The sequence below is a fragment of the Orussus abietinus genome, unplaced genomic scaffold, assembly GCF_000612105.2.
Source record: "Orussus abietinus isolate OABI.00-Male unplaced genomic scaffold, Oabi_2.0 scaffold108, whole genome shotgun sequence".
NCBI lineage: Eukaryota > Metazoa > Arthropoda > Insecta > Hymenoptera > Orussidae > Orussus > Orussus abietinus.
The window spans coordinates 163,794-184,278 of record NW_019394302.1 but is presented as its reverse complement, the minus strand read 5'-3'; the positions used below and the strand labels follow the sequence as shown (position 1 = coordinate 184,278).

The window sequence follows — 20,485 nt, the reverse complement described above, 5'->3', positions numbered from 1 at the left end:
GTTTTACGGCGTGGCAGCAACGTACAGCCGTTAATGCCCGCGCACTTGCAACGGTAACTATTATTACAGGCGCCTCGTAAGGAGCCTACGCCATTGCTACCAGGCATGGATTATAACGGTTAAGCTGAAGTGAAACCCCCCCTCAAATCAGTCGACTCGAATAAGACACTTTTTTTTAAGGATACTGGACCAAACTGTCCGAAACCTTGACACATGACAAGCATTATCCTGATACTTAAAAATTTGGATTTTCGAAAAAAAAATAGTAAATGTCTGATTTAGCCTAGACCAAAACCAAATGGCATCGAGCTCTCATATTTCGATCGATATACAGTTATTGAAGGCTCCGATATGAGAAACGAAAGTGTCAGGACAATTGCACAATAATTTCAAACACTCTTTGATATGTGTATATGACACTTTCATATTGCCTTAACCGCGAACAAATCCTCTCCTTTAATTTCGAGTAAAATCTCCCGGTGGACGCGTCAGTGGTTATAATTAGAGCGCTGCCAGTCCATTGGCTCTCGGCCAAACCAATCGTTACGCCCCGATCGCCCTAACGATCGCGTCGAATCGCTCCCGACATTACCGACCGGGGGTTCAAAAGCGATGACTTTGCGAACGCAACTTCCAGCCTCGCCCAGAGACAGCCAGTTGAATAGATGAGAATGCCTCCGCCTCAATTTACGTTTCGTCGTATTAGCTCGAGTTAGGTTAGGTGAAAACCGACTTCAGGGCGCACACCCAGACCAGCTTCACCTACGAGTCACCTAAACCGACCCGGAAGATCATTTCTCGCTATGCATAATGCATAACTAGCGATAAACTACAATTCCCCGAATACTGCGAAACTGGTGAGGCCCTTTGAAACGATATTTCCTCGACTGCCGGAAAATCGCCGCATAATAAACCTCCAGGAGTCGGAATCAACCCCAACGTCGTACACGGTTAAAACATAAAAAAAAACATTGTAATGTTATAATATTTTTCGGCGATAAGTTAATATAATGTGTTATAAATTCAGCACATACGTATATTAATTTTCCCGTGCAATTTCGATAAAATTACAACCAGATGTCAAGTCATAAGTATATGTGGAAATTTGTAGTAAATGTCTACATTTTTAAAACGTGACATTTATAATTCCAGTAGTACTTTATGTACTGAAAGTGCATGAATATTATGAATAATTCTAACAGGGTAGTCTCTCGTTATCCCCCGAAGTCACTCCGTGGAAATAGACAGTTCCAGACGATTCTAGAATCCCGACCACTCTCCGTCAACGTAGTCCCGCGAAACTGACTCGTTTACGTGGTTTGGAGGACGTTTACATATACGGAGAAACGTTAAACGGCGGATTGAAAATTGCGTATAAACGCGGTTTAAGCCGCTGAAACGCTCGACCGCAAATTCCGCTCGCGAGGCTGGCGCGCATGCGCGAGGCGACACGCTTTTCGCGTCGCAATCGACCCTAAACTCGGTCGGCAAGACCGCGCGTACGCGTTTAAAACAATGAAATTATAGCCCCGCGTTATTTACTGCAGATTGCCAATTACCGCCCGAGTAGATTACGCTGACCGATTCGAACGCGTCCCATATTCGCGCGATCCAAGATGGCGGCCGGGAGCGCGCCGCCATCTTGGATCTTGCCTTTCGATTGCGGTATTTAGGTACGTATTTATCAGGCTGGAAACGCGACGTTTATGAGTTAAAGTTACTTATCGTTGTTGTTGTTAGTAAGTTGACGTTTAAAGTTAGCGCGAGATCCGTCGCACTGTCTTGCACGGGGAACAGGTTCTTACGGCGAAGCAGGTGTCGTTCGCAGGAGGCGGGAGAAATCTCCGACTAGTAAACCTTGAGACCGCGGTGGGAATTGACGGCGGTCATAAATTAACCTCAGCGTGATTATCGACTGGTCAAAGTCGCATAGACCGTCGCGATCGTCAAATATTAGCCGGAGGAAGCCGTCGGCGTTGCCGGTAACGCCCGGGGCGGATAAATCACCGGGCATACCGTCTGCCTCTGGATGGCAACACCGCGTAACCCCTTACATCTCCGATCGCATTCCTCGGGTTATCCGATGACGTCGACGTTTCATTTATTTCACGTCCAGATGTCGACACCGACGTCGCTCCTCCGCGGGAACGAAGTTGCCATAACCTCACTTTTCCACCTTGCTCTCCAGACATCGGTACGAAGTAGAGTCCGGCAACGTCGCATAATTCAAGCCCCACGTGCATCTCCGATCGCATTCCAGGAGTTCTCCGATGACGTCGACGTTTCGTTAGCTTTATACCCCGGCATCGGGATTATAATAAGAACGCGCCTCGTCCCCGGCTCTTCCCGCGCGTCCGTTTCCATTTTTATTTACAACAATATTTCACGTTAATGGCCCATAATGCGCTGGCATTTACTGCCGGACGCGCTGTAACGTTTCTTCAATTAAAATATTTCAATGCCACGCCGGCCTGCCACGCTCCCACGACGTCTCCTCTCTCCGTCCGGATGTGTGCCGGCACTGTAGCCCCCGCGCTAGAGCCCCGCCGCCATTGGCCCGTTAAACGCGACGTGAACCTGCCGGATGATTTACACGAACCGCAGGTTCGACCGAATCCGAATGCCCCGCTATTTCTGTGCCCTCCTGAGGAACAATTAATTTAATATATCGATTCGTTTACCGTTTTTTTTATATATCTGACTAGAGCTCCGAGTCGCATTTGGTGACCGCCTGAGAACCGTAAAGAAGGGACAAGACTATTCATCGGCACGTCATGCAAGTCCGGCCATAAAGACCCTTAACTTGTGAAACATGAAGTTTTGAAAACCATCCCTAACTGTACCGGGAAAGAACCGTCCTAGGTACAAGTTTATTACCCTTTATGTTTGTTCCCTCGTAGAAATAATTAATTTAATATACCGATTCGTTTACCGTTTTATAATAAATCTGACTAGGCCTCCGTGTCGCATTTGGTGACCACCTGAGAACCGTAAAGAAGGGAAAAGACTATTCGTCGGCACGTCATGCAAGTCCGGCCATAAAGGCCCTTAACTTGGCGAACGTGAAGTTATTAAAACCATCCCTACCTGTAACGGGAAAGAACCGTCCTCGGTACAAGTTTATTACTCTTTATGTTTCTCAGGTCAGCCCAGGTACGCGTCCACTTGGACTTTTCCGTGCGCACGTGTCCACCCTGGTGTCGAACCACCCCGTGGCGGATTTTCTCCCACTATCGTATAATTTCCAACGCATTTTCTCCAATGTGATTTTCCGAATGGACGGATTCTTTCTTCGGTTCAATGACTTTTTTAGTTCTGCCGCCTCCATAACCTAATCGGTGCATTAAGAAACGACAAAACCGATTAAGTAAACGGACGATTAACCTAGACAAATCAAAGAGGTTGGCCAGAAACGTTTAGTAGAAATAAACAAGAAGGGCAGGCACGTATCTAAAGGTAGAGACGGAAGAATCGCGATAAACGGCAGAAGAGATGGACTGGAGAACTCGGAGTCCATCTTTTCCCGTCTACTTCCTGCAGCCCCCGCAAGGTGGCACTTCGTCTAAACTGCACCTGTCGCCTCTTCTGGGATGCACAACCTGGTGCCTTTCCGTGAAAGGTGCATCGCGGTGCAACTAAGGAAGGTGGGGAAAAGTGCACGATCACCGTAAGAAAAGGACGGACGCGTCCACGAGGGGAGCAAAGAGAAGGACGAAGAGAAACGGCCGAAAGGATACCACGGAAGGGCGACCGAGAGAGGGAGAGAAGGAAAGAGAGAGATTCATCGAGAGCCATAAATCTGCGTCCAACGATATAAATCAGAGGAGAACTTGCGACAGTGACACGTGAAACCGGCATTAGCGTGGCGCGATTGCGATACCGGCCGCGATAAGGCTCATTATATATCAATCTTTCCCATGGAGCCGTAATTAAAGGCCCGCGATTGGACGAGGCGAGGCGGAGTGGGAGGTCGACATGTTGCCGTTGGATCCGGCTTTGATAAAGTACCTTCGACCCACTTTCGCCTCGAGATCGATGGATAAAAACCGATGTTGATAGGATGTCGATCCCCCGATTAAACGTTATCCTAATCATTAACCGGCGGGAGATATCATCGGCCCGCTCCGACAATTAGCGCGATTCAATCGAGTCTTAATGACGGACTCGATCCGCACGAAATGTGCATACCCATCGTTCAACGTTCGTTTTTATTTTTTTTAATTTTATTTACGCGGGGATTTATACTCCGCTAATGAATCATCGTGTGGTTAAGGGGATGTGAAAGTGGCATCCGAAAGCTCAATCGTTCACAAAACTTTTCTACGAACGGGGTGTCTCAAATCGTTTCATACTCGTGAAATTTCATTTTTTATACACTATTTTTAAAATACCTATAAAGAAATTTGAAAAGAATTTAAATTTCATGAGTTTCAGGACCTCCCTTATAGTCTCCCTGTTCACGTTGTAAAGTTTCAAACTATTCGGTAAATCGAGTTGGGAGAAAAGTTTAATAATCAAAACCTCTTCGACGCCACTTTCACATCACCTTAAGGCCATTTGCATGTGCAGAAGTGTAAGGGAGAGGCTCGAGAAAGGAGAAATGCCGAACAATTGCTTATTTCTGTTCTACGCGAGAGTTAGTCGGGAATTTTACAATTTTCTTTTCACGCGGTCAGGCCGACCGATAGACGGGTCGAAATATTAATTATTCAGTAACCCACGGCCGATTTAATTTATTAGTTGTCGCTGAATAATGCAAATCCGAGGGCTCGGTCGTAGAAAAGTGGCCCAAGGAAATCCGAAAATAGAACATAGCGGCCAGGAATGATAAAGTGCACTCGGGCTCGACGTCACGGCCATTTCCGCTTTCTGTTACGACCCGAAGGAGGGCGAAGCAAATTAGCCGGCGAGTAGCCGGACTGATTTAAGAGTTTCCCGAGATTTGCACTTCCTCCCGCGTTTGCCAATGAATTCCGCAGATTTATTCCCATGTTTATTACCCTCCCCGCGTTCCACCCGCGAGCAAAAGAGAGAACGCGAAAGCCCATGTGAGAAGAAAGATGGCCGCTCCTTGGCGACGAGCAGTACCGTCTCTTCCACGAAGCATCGTCGCTTAATTTCACTAATTCTCGCGTGAGCTTAACACAAATTACGTCCTCACTTATCCGGCCATTCCTCGTGAAACCCAAACCCGAAATTTAAGAAGTCCTTTATTAAAAAGGACATGCATTAGCGTTAACTTTAGCGCGCCTCGCGCTTCCTTATTTTAGAATAGCGCGCGCAATTCAAATTGTTTAAATCATAGAAATTGTTTCCGTTTAGTCTGACGTTTCTCGAGTTAATTTCATACTTCTATTTTAAATAGGAAATTAATACAAGGATGTAATTAGCGTTAATTTTGACCCTTACATCGTCTTTAAATAATATTTATCAAGGGAACCTGCAAAAGCGTACAATTGATGTCTTACATAGTGAAGAACAAATTGTCATTAGCGATCGCAAATTAATATCAAACTTCTATTTTAAATAGGAAATTAATACAGAGAATCTCAAAAAGTAAATATTAAATTACATTGGATATGCGTCTTGGAAGAGAAAAAAATAAATAAATAAATAAAAAACTCGGTCTCGCGATCATGAAAGAGTAAGACCAACTTCGAGAAGTGCATAAAACGAGTCGACGATTAAAAGCGCAGATTGAAGTTCGTTTCGACACTACGCGACGCTGTTTCCGCGAGGTGCTCTAATTCATTAATTGCTCAAAGAGAGGAAGAGAGGAAAAGAGAGGGAGATGCAGTTTGCCTTCCCACTCTCCCGCGCCGGCCCCTTTTCTTTCTCCCTCTGCTCCGTAATAACGTTACTTAATTATATAACTTTTTAATGTTCTCTCGGAAGGTAATTCTCCCGGGACAATAAACCACCCCTCCGGCCCTCTTCGCCCCTCCCGAAGCTCGAAGAACCAGTCGAGGGAGAGAGACGAAGAGAAGGGAGAAGCTCGAGAAAGAGGGAGAGAAAAGTCGGACGGCTCTGCCCACAGATGGCAGGCGAGAGGGAGAGATAGGAGATTAGTTTGCTTTGTCATGGAAAATCATTGCGACGATATATCCCTCCCCTCCCCCTTGCCGGCGCAACAATAGTAAATAAGATAGCAGACGAGTGCTTTATTACGGCCAATATAATTACCGGCGCGTCCACTTTGTCCCCGTTATTGTCGTGGCTGTCCATTAAGAGCGCTTTACTTTCGATTCGACTCTTCGGCGGAATTTCCTCCTTCTAATTTTCTAATTTCATTTCGACCCTATTTCCTCGTTCAAACTTGCAATTAGATACTTTAGTTGACATTTCACGAGCGCTTTACATTCAACTCGACTCTTCGGCGGAATTTCCTCCTTCTAATTTTCCAATTTCATGTCGACCCTTTTCCTCGTTTAAACTTGCACTTAGATTGTTTAGTTAATGCTTTAAGAGCGTTTTACTTTCGATTCGTTTCTTCGACGGAATTTTCTAATTTCATTTCGACCCTTTTTCCTCGTTCAAACTTGCAATTAGATACTTTAGTTGACATTTCACGAGCGCTTTCCTTTCAATTCGACTTTTCGCCGCAACTTCCTCTTAATTTTCAATTTTCATTTCACCCCTTTTCCTCGTTCAAACTTGCATTTAGATGCTTTAGTAGAGAGAAAAAGAGAGAGAGAGGGACAGAGAGGAAAGGCGACCCCTCTGTTCGCCCTCTTTCCATTTCGCTGAATTCATAATAATATATATGTATAAGAAAAAAAAGTCTAAATTTACAGAGTCATTACATCCTACGTAGCCGCGTAATTTCCTTCAAATCAGTTTAACACTTTCGCCGGCGATAAGGAACGGTGGGAAAGACGCGTCCAGAACGGTGGGCGTAAATGTTCCTCCCGCTTTTAAAACGTGTCGAAAATAATAACGGCCAAAGAGGCCCTAAGAAGAGCCGAATCGCGGCGAGCGCGCGTCCACTCGCGCGATCCCCTCGGCTCGTAAAGAGTCGAGGAAAAAAGCCGAGACCGGTTTCGAGAGAGTTTGCGCTCCCCGAGGGGCGCCCTAACCTCTCTTTCGCCTCTCGGCGCTGTTCAGGCCGCGTTCCGGCCCTTCTTGCCTTCTGGCTTCTTGCGGCCAAAAGGACGCGCGACGATGATCGAGGAACTCGTGTCACTCCTCAAAGGGAGGGAACAAAGATAGGAAGAGCCTTAAGATGATATGAAAGCGTGATAAACAACAACAAAAACAACAACAACCTTAATATAATAACAATAATGATATATAATTATTGTTATTATATTAACGTTTATTATTGCCACTCTTATGTATATACACACAAGACTGGCAAAGCTAGCGGTATTTTTTCCAACTCAACCGCGAGAAGAAAAATTAAATTGAACCAAAGAAATATTTCCTTAAATAGCGCCAAAGGATCATTTTATTAATTAAACTTAAATTGTTGGACTCCAATGAACTCAAAGAAATTGTCATAATTTCGTCGAAATGTTGCATCCAATTTGTATTCCAATGACTTATTCCTTTTAATTGACGAGATATTTCTTTGATACCGCTCAAGGAAATGTTTCTTCGGTACCATTAAAATAAATATATTTTTTCGCTCCCATTCAATTAAACATTTCTATGGTCCAATGACATTTTTTTTTTTTTCTCAGAGTATAGATCCGCTTGTGCCTCTTCAGGACACTTGACGCGTTCACCTGCTATAACTACGTCCTCTCCATGTCTATAAGTCCCATGGTTACTCCATGGATTCGTAATCCTCGGTAATCCTTACCTGGTCGGCCATGTTGTACCCGTCGTGGTGATACGACGTCGGGTGGTGCTGAGGCACGCTCAGGGACAGGTCGAGGTTGTCGCTTCTCTGCAACAATAAACCAAGTTTAACCCGTTAGAGCGGTTTCTCCTCTACTCTTATCAATCCTTATCACTAACAGGCTCTTCCGATTCGGCGGAGAAAATGCGCCGATGTAAAAGCGAAAACCCTTGTTCGCGCATAATAAGGGGCACAATGTTGCGGAACCACTCGGCGACAGATCTAGGTTGCCGTCTATCCGCGGCGTGCAGCTCTCTCGCTAGTTAGAACGATTGCCCAATCGGTCGATAAGCTCGCATTATGAATACCAGATTTAACGATCAATTGCGACATTTAATTTACGTAAAACACTCGGCGCGATAACTGGGAATATTGCAAGCGACCCACAGAGAAAGAGAAATGAGGACGAACCTGAAGAGACCCGCAAAGAAGACGCGAAAATCCGTTTTCTTTGTAGAAAATCGACTGGGAGATCCTAAATAGTCCCTAGGGGCCCTAGCTAGGGTTTCGACCCCAAAAATCCGCAGCCCTACCCAAGAGATTTTTTCCTAAATAAGTGGAAGATATGACCTAGCTAGGGCTTGATAACTGGAACGAATCGCCAGAATCTCTGCTTCGGAGTGTTATTTCGAGTTCGCGGGGGGTAATTCTCTTTCTTTCATCCAAGGTCTCGCATTGGATCGACTTGGTACAAAGGAGCAGGAGCAACGCAATTCCAACAATGGCTTCCCACCCTCCGACGCAATGATACGGGAATTACCGCGAAGGTGCGTGACGTTCCGCACGCGGGCTGCGTTATTTCCGCGTCGTAAAGACCGCGGGTCCCACTCGGGATTGGCCTCCGCTTTTGAAACCGCTCAAGAGCTGTCAACGAAGTCGTTGACCGCTCGTCATTCGCTTAATGCCTTCTAGATTTTGTTTATAGAAACCCTATAATCCTTGCGTAGTGGTCAGTAATCAAAAGTCATCAAAATGTAAAAGTAATAGCATCACCCTCTTTGCCATTCTACTTTCTCTCAAAATCCAAGTGGATAGAAATCATCATCCAGCTTTTTAATAGTGAACTAAATAAACAGTCCCTTTCTTGTCAACATTTGGGAAAGGAACCCAGTCGTTACACATTGCGCGCAGCGATGCAATTGCAGCGCTCATGTTGTAAAAATAATAGCATCACGCTCTTTACCATTATACTTTCTCTCAAAATTCAAAAGGATAAAGATTATCATCCACCTTTTTAATAGTGGACTAAATAAATATTTCCTTTCCTGCCAACATTCGGGAAAGGAACCCAGTCGTTACACATTGCGCGCAGCGATGCAATTGCAGCGCTCATGTTGTAAAAATAATAGCATCACGCTCTTTACCATTATACTTTCTCTCAAAATTCAAAAGGATAAAGATCATCATCCACCTTTTTAATAGTGGACTAAATAAACAGTCGCTTTCCTGCCTACATTTAGGAAAGTAACACAGACGTTGCACTTTGCGCGCAGCGATGCAATTGCAGCGCTCAAATTGTAAAAATAATAGCATCACGCTCTTTGCCATTATAATTTCTCTTAAAATTCAAAAGGATAAAGATTATCATCCACCTTTTTAATAGCGAACTAAATAAACGTCTCTTTCCTGTCAACATTCGGGAAAGGAACCCAGTCGTTGCACTTTGCGTGCAGCAATGCAGTTGCAGCGCTCCCCTTTGTTTCTGGGAGCAGCCTTTTTCCCCCCTCCTGGTGTTTGATCTGTTAATTCGTGTTTGTTCGAGTCCTCCTCCCCTTCATCCCCTTCATCGAGCGTCCCTTTCACACGGTGTATGCGAATTCGCGCGAATTCACGCGAATGCACGGAACGCGAATGCGATTAGTCCTTCGGCTGCAAACGTCTCGTTAGACCTCTGCCGTTGCAATCCCGTCGATGTCCGATCGATCGATCACTCGCCGATCGTACAATTTCCCATTTATTACGACGAACAAATGAGAAATCCGCGATAGGAATGCTTCGATGGCAGAAACTGCACGCGGATAATAGCGCAACCTTTCCTCGAGCTTTATTTTCCAGTGGAAAGGTTTTCAATGATCTCATGACGTTTCATCAGATATCATCGAACGGGAATAGATAACGTCCCGAGTGAAAATATTGCTAGGAAATCCCAGAGAGTACTTAGGCCCTAGATAGGGCTTTTTCCTAGGGAATTCTTAGCCCCAGCCGAGGACCTTAGGATGAGATAAAGCATTAAAGACAATTTTTCTCCTCAATGTCAAGTAAAGGCCTAAGTGGGATTTATTTCGACATGCAAGACAATTTTATCTAGGCCCTAGACACGTCCTAGTTAGAACTTGAATTTCCAACCAAGGCAATTTAACTTAAATTTCCTTCCAAGGCAATTTCTTCTGTTTAAGGTCTAACTAAAACCTAGTAATAAATTGATTTGGCATCCAAGACATCTAGGGTTTTTCGGCGGCTAGATAGGGCCTACTCGGAACCTAATTATACATCAGGGCAACTTTATTCGATTTTTGCTTTTGGATTAATTTCGGATGTCTTGACTATCTTATTTAGAAAAGTGTCACGATTCGATGAAGGCCCTACATCGGTAGTTTGGAACCCTAGCTAGGTCCTAAGTTGTTTTTGAACATCTTGTACATATTAGAAGGCGCTAAGGTAGAACGTGATGTTAATAAAATTTAATTTTTCAACAAAAACGTTGTTTATCCCAGACTAGAACCAAGGATGCACATTTTTTCTTTTGGAATATGAAATCTGACTAGCATCGCGTTTTTCCTTAGATCCTCCATAATCACGTGGCGAAGTGTCAAATGATTCAGTGCACCCAGTTTGAAGAAAAGTTATACAAATATTTGGATGTTTATATTTATAATGGCCCTTTCGTAGTGCCTTAAGGGGCTTGAGTAATTTTATGTATTAATTAATAAAGTATGACCAAGCGTTCGCGCGGCACGATTTCTCGAGGCGAGTGGGAGGCGAGATAGTTTATTGAAAATTAACCAACCGAGGGGCCATTAATCGAAAATTACGCCGATGACCAAATGACCGGGGCACATGGTGGAATTATCGTGCCTAGGGACTTTCCTAGTTAGTTCCCTCGAGTGGTTCGACTTGACTCTAAAAGATCGGCCCGAAAGATAATCAGTCACAATTCCCGAACAAGTAGAAAGTAGGGCACCGAGGGGTACACATGTACAGTATATACACAACGTACACCAACTCGTGGCACAATCTGGCTGATAATTAAGTTGCGAGTGAAATAAGCGCGGGTATAAATAATAAAAGTGCGTCACGGTTCGGCTGACTCGACAGTCGTTTCAGGGAACTCGAAATCGAACTCGAAAGTGGGGAGAAACTCGCACGCACGACATGCATAACGCGTGTACATATGTATAAGTACATGCATAAGAGATAAGGTCGAAAAGTGATATGAACGCGTGAATGGAAATTAATCTGCATGGGACAGGGGTTTATCGCTCGCGCATATCGTTACCGCCTAGAATTCACGTTTTATCTGCACTCTGCAGAAAAAAAAAAAAAGGAAAAACAAGTATCCGTCAACTTATATCATTACTTTTTCTTAGCGATAACCCGCGTCGAAGTTGTACAAAGACATCTAGCTAGGATGAGAACCTGACAATGTAGGGTCTGCCATTACGCTTCAATGTTGGTCCAATAAAGAAAGAATCGGAAAAGGTTGATAAACATTTAAATTTTCAAAAAGCCTTAACTAAGCGCTATAACAAGGAAAGCCTAGATAAAATTGGGTTTTAGCTTTGCATTGACAAGAAAAAATTGATCTTTGGTAGAAAATCAAGTCTTAAATAAAACCCTACCTTGGCTAGGGTTTCCTATCGTCCCCTAGCTAGGGCTTATCAAGTCATTCCAAAAGTTCCGTCATTATTGTGTGCGAATTAAGTAACGTCATGAACGGAGCAATGAGATTCAATAATCTAAGGTCTGTCAGTAATTCCTAGTGCAAGAAAAGTCAATAAAGTCGGTAAAATGGCAAAAGAAAGTTACCAGAGAAAGAGATGATTTTTTTTTTAACGAGCGGATGGAGACTGGAATTTCTTAGCTAACTTTTTACGTGGAAAAGCGTGTAATTGCGATTAATGGCAACGCAATGGCGAACTTTTCAGTGATTTTGATCGGGAATAGCTCGATCGAAGAGAGGTCGATGGAGGACGAGAAGGCAAAAGAGAAGGCGAAGGAAATTGCGCCCGTGGAATCGTACAAAAGGAGGGCCGGAAAGTAATGCGCATTTTAAAGGAGGAAGGAGGACGTCTGAAAATGTATGAAATGCAAACGAGGAGGAGAGGTACAGCATCAACTACCCATACGATCGTATAAAAGGAGGGGGCCCGGGGAGCGATTTGAATTTATGAAACGCACGTGTGTGCTTGAAAATTCATCCACCCCTTGTCGTCGGCCACTTGAGTCGAGATCTCTAAAATAATGCTAAACTTCCCCCCCACGTAGCTTTATCCCATTCCTCTTCGACTGTCCCTTTGCCCACACTGTTAAAATAATTCATACACTTTTAGTGCACAAGGTTGCAGTAAAAATATAAATTTGGCGTCTTAAACAGTGAATCATTATGCGGAGAAAAATAACAAATTTGATATTCGAAAGTCATTTAGTATCGTCATTGTTTGCACATTTTTCAGATGAGTCTTTAACCTTACGATCGTATACATGAGGTTATTGAGAAAAGTATTTAAATAATATTAAACAAAATTCTTAAAATCAGTAGAAGATACCTCGACAACTGCAAAATGATTTTTCTTTTCGACGTTTGGAGTAGGGCTGTCTCTAAGATCGTATTCGAACGTGTCAGGAGCATATGTGAAATCTCATTGTCTGAAGAAGAAACGTTTAAAATCAAGTACCGACCAAAACAAATTTACAACACGTTATACATTTCATTAGAAAATATTTAAAAAAAATTATAATATTTCTCTTTTTATACAGTGCACCAAATACATTTTTCAAACCTCGAGCCCCGAATCAATTCCCAACGTGATCGTACAACACGAATAGGGATGCAACATCGTCGCATTTGGGTCGCCCCCCTCTCCGCGAGATTAATATTCGAAATTAATAATTTATCCTCCCTAATTTCGCATCGGAGTGATGTAGTTGGACATGAAAATAATTCCCGCTAACGATGAGGGTAGGGAAAAACTCCCAGAAAACGACGACAAAGGGAGGCTCGAGAGCAATGCGCATTTTAAAGGAGGAAGAAGGACGTCCGAAAATGTATGAAATGCAAAGGTCCGCTTATAAATAATGTATCCACGGCCGTCAAAAGCGGAGCACGCGTCTCCACCGTTCATAAGGTCGGAGGGGGGGAAGCTTCTTTATGAAAAATGCATGCGTCACAAGCGAGCGCAATTTCTAAGGAAAATCCGGGCGACGACTTTGGGAAGGGAAACAATCCTTTCTAATTTCCGCCGCTTATTAAGGCCTTCTGCGAGGCTCCCGAGCCGTTAAATTTGACGTCCAGCCATGTTCGTAATTAGAAAAGACGCCATTGTCACTCGGGGATCTTCCCAGAATCATTTCAGTCTAATTCCCACGACGTATCAGGGTCTGTCGAGACTAGCTCTTACAATTGAACGATTAAGTCGAGGGTCCAGTGGTTGACAAACATTCGTAGACGCGAATATACAGGCTTGTACGTAGGATATACATAGGATATACGTAAGATATACATCGAACTTGCCCGCTGATTTGGCTATAAAGACCCCAGAATCAAGATACGGAAAATAATGAGACAGTTATGCAATGCAATATATGACAATTATATAGGCAATTATAAAGAAAAACGTTGAAACCATCTATAAACAAATTTTTAGAGAATTCAAATCTTATGGGTGTCAAGACCTTCTTTATAGCTTCCATATTCACCTTGTCAAGCTTGGAACGATTCGGTCGGCTTAATTCGGAGGAGAGTTCCATAAACGAGACCTCTTCTCGTCACTTTCACATCCCCTTAAGGGAACGGTAGGGTTTACGGGCTCCATATATCCTACGTCCATGTCAGACTTAGAGTGGATAGCAAAAATTCCTGCGCTGCCGCTGCAAGACATTTCGGCCTAATTTGTAGAGCTGATTAGGGCCCTCGGCGACCTTGGAGCAATAAAGCCCAGACCGGAGCCAATTTCCTGGCCGGCCGATCTTTCGGCCTCTCGATGCCCAATAATGATGCAAATGCAGTTTGCCGACGCATACGCGCATCTCTGTATCCCCTGCGCGACTAGCCCTATACCCCTATACCCCTATACCCCTATATCCTTATACCCCTATACCCCTATACTATCCTTATACCCCTATACCCCTATACCCCTATACACCTATATCCTTACACTCCTACACTTCTACACTCGCATATGTACCCCTATACCCCGATACCCCTATATTCTTACACTCTTACACTTCTACACTCGCATCCAAAACGTCTATCCGATGGAGTGCGAGCGAGAGAGGCCAATAACGACCGCCCTACTCCGCCGGCAATATCTCTCTCCTTTCCTTTCGAGACATTCGTTCCGCTCCTCTCTTTTTGCACTCCCGTCCACTTTGCTGTTTGAGCACGCAATTCGGTTTGTGTGCTTTTAATCTCACCCCGAGGCCCGGGGAAATCGATGCGAGGGGAAGGGGCACGGCTTTGAGGGATGAAAGGGGAGCGAAGAGAAGAAGAGAGGGAGAGACAAGACGAAATAAAGTACTCCCTGCGTTTCAACTTCCTCGAGGAATCGCTCCCCGTTTTGCACCTTTCATCTCTGCCTTCTCATTTTCCTTATCATCTTTCCAATCCCGGAGAATGAGAGAGGGAAGTGATCTCGGACTCATCTTAACAGTTATCCCGTCAATCGGTAAAATGTCTAGGAAGGAATTTAAAATGGGAAGTTAGATTGCCGAGGAGCGACCTATGTGGAGAACCTAGTTGGAAATTCGAGAGATTATCGATAGGGCTTCTGCTTTACGAGTCCCTAGCCCTATAGACCTATGTTGAAACTTCCATCCAAGGCTACTTATCTTGACCAAGAAGCTAATTATACAAACTAAGACCTAGTTTGGATTTGATTTAGTCGTCTAACATAATTTTATCCAGACTTTCCCCCTTAGTGCCTAGCTAGGACCTATTAAAAAATGTAATTATGCATGGAGTTGGTCCCGTCCTTTTTTTTTTTTCTTTTTTTATTGGGACAACGTTGGGTGTCCTAGCAAAGCCCTATGTAGAAAAGTGCGACTCATGTACAAGTGGCGGACATGAATGTCTCCCCTGCGGATACGGCATCGCCTGTGCAGGATGGGAGGGCATTGATGTCTCCCAGTGTATACCGTACATCGGTAGATGGATAACCTAGATAGGCCCTAGCTTGCAGATTTTCCACAGATGCAATATGCTTTCCATAAGAAATGCATAAACCACATTAACTCGCATTTCAGGCCAAAGAACGCGCCCGAGAATTCTTATCCCCTGTAATAATGTTGCAAGATTTTTTGTTCTCTCTCTCTCTCTCTCCCTCTCCACTCTTTACCGGTTTTCAGCAATACCGCCCGTCCTTGAAACGTTTCCACGCGTATCGCAAGACTCATTAACATTTCCCTCCTGACTTATCTATGATCTCCCCGCAAAAGTTTCTGCAACGTCCACGATCCATTCTTATTAATTCCCCATCCGCAATAACGACGTTGTTAGAACAAGGAAAAGTCCCAATGAGATCGTTGAAATTAAGTCGGCCGAGGTTTATCGGGTCCCCGAATATTAACGGCCGCAAATCCGCGCGATAACCCTATCGTAAAGGCCCTATCGGGGCTTAATCCCTAACATCTTCCAAAATGGCGGTCGTTACGACTCGTAAGACTCGAGTAAAATGCCTTATTCAATTACGGCATCTTAATTAAATGGGGAAAGAAAAAAAAAAGAAAAGAGAGAAAAAGGTGGATTCGCCCGGTTAATAGTCCCACGGAGCCGTAATTCGCGTCCATTAATTCCCATCCTCGTCGACGGCCTTTTCGAGGCAGCGCTTTCGAGTCTTCTCGAGTCCTCGTTTGATCCCCGTCGATTTTCGTCCGTAGGCCCAATTTGCAAGTTAATCGACCGTGAAAACCGCGGCTCGACAGTCGAGTGGACGATTTCGCCGGAGATTATGCCAACGGGGAGAGGTTAGGGCGAGGTAATCGGCGTCGCGATCGCGAGTCCTGTTCCCTCCGATTCTTTTCCTATTTTTTTTTTTTTTTCTTTTCCTTCTCTCTCCTCGTTCGAGCGCACAGAACGGGACTCGCAAAGTGTAACGAGCCGGAGTCTCCCAAGACTGACGGGGATGGAAAAGTAATTCCATTAGGATAGTTAATAAAGCCCGGCTTATTAATGACCCTCGACTCGGCGCTTGAGTTATGCCGCTGAATTTCTCCGGCGCAGGCGGCGTGACTAGGCTATATAAATATTAGCCTGACATTTAACGCGCTCTACAGTAATTGAGAAACCCCGGGAAAATGGACGCATAAATCAGGCTTAAGTTTCGCTCCAAAAGGTCGGGGGATTATCTCGATCGTGTTCTACGTCGATCTCGAGTACGATTATTACTCCCTGTCACTATTCCTTCCCCCGACTGTACCTTCGAGTACACCTCTGCCAATGAAAAGTGGCCATTGTTCCTGGCCCACGATAAACCTCGTCCTGGCATTTATTTCCACTGATAACCTCGACGTGCAAATAGCAGACGAACCCAGGACCAACGTAAAACCCTTTACCATAAACAATTAATTGTGATCGATCAAACGGTGTAGTAAAACGAAGCACAACGTTCCTGGGAATAATCAAAACCTCGTAATTAACACCTAGCTACAGTGTTAAAAAGAAATATTATAATTTTATAACACTTCTGTGGGAGGTTTTATTCAGAGATGGTATACTAATTCTCTAACATATTTTCAAATAAAATATATAACGTGTATTACAAGTTTCTGTTAATCCGTGCTTGATATTAAACGTTTTTTCTGCAAGGGCTCGGATGCTATCAAGCCTGTCCTATTCAATTTTCTCCCTGAACATATCTTGAATGTATACGTCGAATCAAAGCAACGTTGATTCGTCCTTAGCCCTAGCTAGGGGCCCTAGTTAGGATACCATCAAACCTGTCCTATTCAATTTTCTCCCTGAACATATCTTAAATGTATACGTCGAATCAAAGCTACGTTGGATTCGTCCTTAGCCCTAGCTAGGGCTCGGATACCATCAAACCTGTCCTATTCAATTTTTCTCCCTGAACATATCTTGAATGTATACGTCGAATCAAAGCAATGTTGGATTCATCCTTAGCCCTAGTTGGGGCTCGGATACCATCAAAATTGTCCTATTCAATTTTTCTCCCTGAACATATCTTGAACGTATACGTCGAATCAAAGCAACGTTGGATTCGTCCTTAGCCCTAGCTAGGGGGCCCTACCATCAAACCTGTCCTATTCAATTTTCTCCCTGAACATATCTTGAATGTATATATCGAATTAAAGCAACGTTGGATTCGTCCTTAGCCCTAGCTAGGGTTCGGATACCATCAAACCTGTCCTATTCAATTTTCCCCCTGAACATATCTTGAATGTATACGTCGAATCAAAGCAACGTTGATTCGTCCTTAGCCCTAGCTAGGGCTCGGATACCATCAAACCTGTCCTATTCAATTTTCTCCCTGAACATATCTTGAATGTATACGATGAATCGAGCGCAAAGTTGGATCCGCTCTTTCATCCTGATCTGCAAATTCTTTGCCATTAATTACCGACTTGACGTAGAGTCGCGAGCAATGGAGGTGCCTTTATTGCGTGCGGCTCGCCGATTGGCCGGCGACAATGCATTTCACCCTCTCCGGTAAAGCCTAATGGAATCAATTACGCCTTCGCGAGCTCACGCGATGTGCCCTCTCTCACGTGCCCCGGCAATTTCGCCGAGCCAATAACCGGGCGCCGTTTTACATGCGCTACCATAACTCGACAGGTGAGCGCGTTTACCTGGCTACTTACCGAGTGCTTAAGGCCACTTTACAACGCGAGGAAGGCCGCACCAATTTGGCAAATTAAAACGTACCCATCACCAGCTGGGGGAGGCTGGGGAAATAAAAAGAGAAAATTCACCAACCGCGAATCGCTTCTCGCGCGAGGCATAGATAAAAAAATATCCACGAAGAGCAAGAAACCCCTTCGTGTTTCCCTTGATCAGGACTTGGGAACGTTAAAAAAAAAAAAAAATGGCACGTGAAGACATTGGTTAGACATGGATGTCGTTTCCATAGAGCTCATAGAAATGCAAAGGGCATTGCTTTAGTGAACATATTAAGTATCTTTTGCGAGGAATTTTACGGTATATTTCACGCATGCGTAGAAAGAGGACTTCTCGGGAAGTTTGGAAATGGAAGATGTCTGACCTATCCTAACCTCCTACCACAGGTTCGGTCTTCATTTCCATGAGTTCTATGGCAGTTTCGAAAGCCTAGTGGTCTAATTCAGGTTGAATTAGAGTAGAAATTCGAGAAAGAGAAAAAAAAAGGGTAACGAAAGATGGCGGCAAGAAAAGATAAACTGGACGTTATCACAGTGAGAACGCAAAGTCGTGGCTCCGTTAGATCCCGGGAAACGGGCACAGATTTTAGCTCAAACAAGGGATTCGGTTGAGTCACTCGGTGAGTCAGCTAAGTACCCGAGATATTAGTAGCGCACCGAGTGTATGCGATTCTAAAGAGGGACGACCCGCGCATGTGCCAACGCGGAAGTCATCGCGAGCCACGGGGATAATTTCATTGTCCCCGTTAATTGTCAGGCTCATTGATATCGCGATTCCTTCTTCCCTTTACCCCCCGGCCCTTCTAAACGAGCCCGAGAACACGGCTTAATTACTTGGCAACCGCCTTAAGGTGACACAAAAGTGACATCCGAGAGGTCAATCTCGTTTATGAACCTTCAAATGCGAGTTTCTCGATTATCAGTGTTCCAAATTGTCGTACAACTGTCCTGACCCGTTCGTTTCTCATATCAGTCTTCAATAATTGGTCCAATCACCTTTAAAAAGTACTCTATTCGAATCGACTGATTTGAGAGGAGTTTCACTTCGCCTTAACATTCCCATATAGAATACAAGTTAGGATACCCTAGATAGGATCTAAGCCCTAGCTAGGGTTTCCACGGTAGGAGCACCCTATCCAATGTAGATTCTAATTAGAATCCAGATTTGAATTCAAGCCAATTTTTCCTGGCCAACGCCAAGCTAAAACCTATTTAAAATTTAATTTGGCATTCAAGGGAATGTAATCTCCCCTTGATATCGTTTACCTAGGGCCTACTCAATTATTTGTCATTATTTTTATTCAACGTAATTGTGCTCTCCTGTATAGGGCAATCTGAAAATACCTTAAATGGGGTTTATGTAGAAAAGTGTCACGGTCAAAGGTAAGCCCTATATTTGTAGGGTAAGGACCTAGATAGGTTATGGCTAATGCCTTAACGGATTTTTTGCATGGCTTGGTTTCACAGCTTTCTCTCGTCGCAATGATATCGACGTTAACATATCGAGAGACTGCTCGGCCGACTTAGATTCGACGATTTCTCGGGGGCGGAGATTCCTTCCTTAACGAGCTTAATTAATCGCGCCAACTGGCCGCAATGTCGACCAGTAACTGGATCGACCTTTGCGGTTGCAGTTGCAGCCACGGTCCGTGTTTATTAACGCCCCTTAAGGCGCTTCAGAACTCGTCCAGCACGCGCGGAGATCTTTTTCATTTGTTCAGTAGGAAAGACGTGGAACGTAAGACGTTAAGAAGTTAACTATCATCGAAAGAAGCCTTAAAAGAAATTAATAACGAACAAGGAAGACGCAATTTAGCCGAATTGTAATTATTCCACTTAAGGTTAAATGAAACCCCCCTCAAATAAGCCGACCTTTTTATTTATTAATTTTTTTTTTTAAGAGCATCGGATAAAGCTATCCGAAACTTTGACACGTTACTCGTGAGCACCTAGGAATTATTCTGACATTTTCAACAATTGGATTTTTTTAAACAATTCTTTAATTTAGCCCATATTTCGATCGATATCCAATTATCGAAGGCTCTAATATGAGAAACGAAAGAGTCAGGACAATTGTAAATATCTACAAACAAATGGTGAAAAGAATTGAAATTTTATGAGTTTCAGGACCTTCCTCATAGCCTTAATATTCACGTTGTAAGGTTTGAAACGATTCGGTAAACCCAATGTGACGAAAAGTTACGTAAACGAAAGACCTTCTTCGCTCTCATCATCACCTTAAACCCTAGATTATTTTAACTGTTATTTTTTCTTATTTTAACGAATATGTCAAGTTCTCTTCGGACCATTCAAAGTGAATCACAGGTTAAGGCGTTTTTAAACCCAAAATAGGAAAGACATAGAATGTAAAGCATATCAAAAATTCAAAATGGTCCCAAAATGAGAAGCCACAAGAGCCTTAAATAATGTGAACAGCGAACAAGGACGAGATAAGATTTCTTAAATTCCGCCGATTTACATACACTCCCATAATGTGTTTTTAAAAACTCGTCCAGTGTTTCCGGAATTTCTCTCTTTGTTCATTAAGAAATGCAGAAACTCATTCTCATC

At 43.8% G+C, this 20,485-nt stretch overlaps 1 protein-coding gene across 3 annotated transcripts in view; it reads right to left on the bottom strand.

The window, feature by feature from the left end:
• LOC105702310 (TOX high mobility group box family member 4) overlaps positions 1–20,485 on the bottom strand; it is a 197,879-nt gene that overhangs the window by 30,451 nt on the left and 146,943 nt on the right. For all 3 annotated transcript variants that reach the window (XM_012429788.2, XM_012429789.2, XM_012429790.1), the window contains one exon: positions 7,805–7,891. In XM_012429788.2, coding sequence (XP_012285211.1) covers positions 7,805–7,891 — 87 coding nt within the window. The remainder of the gene's footprint in view (positions 1–7,804; positions 7,892–20,485) is intronic.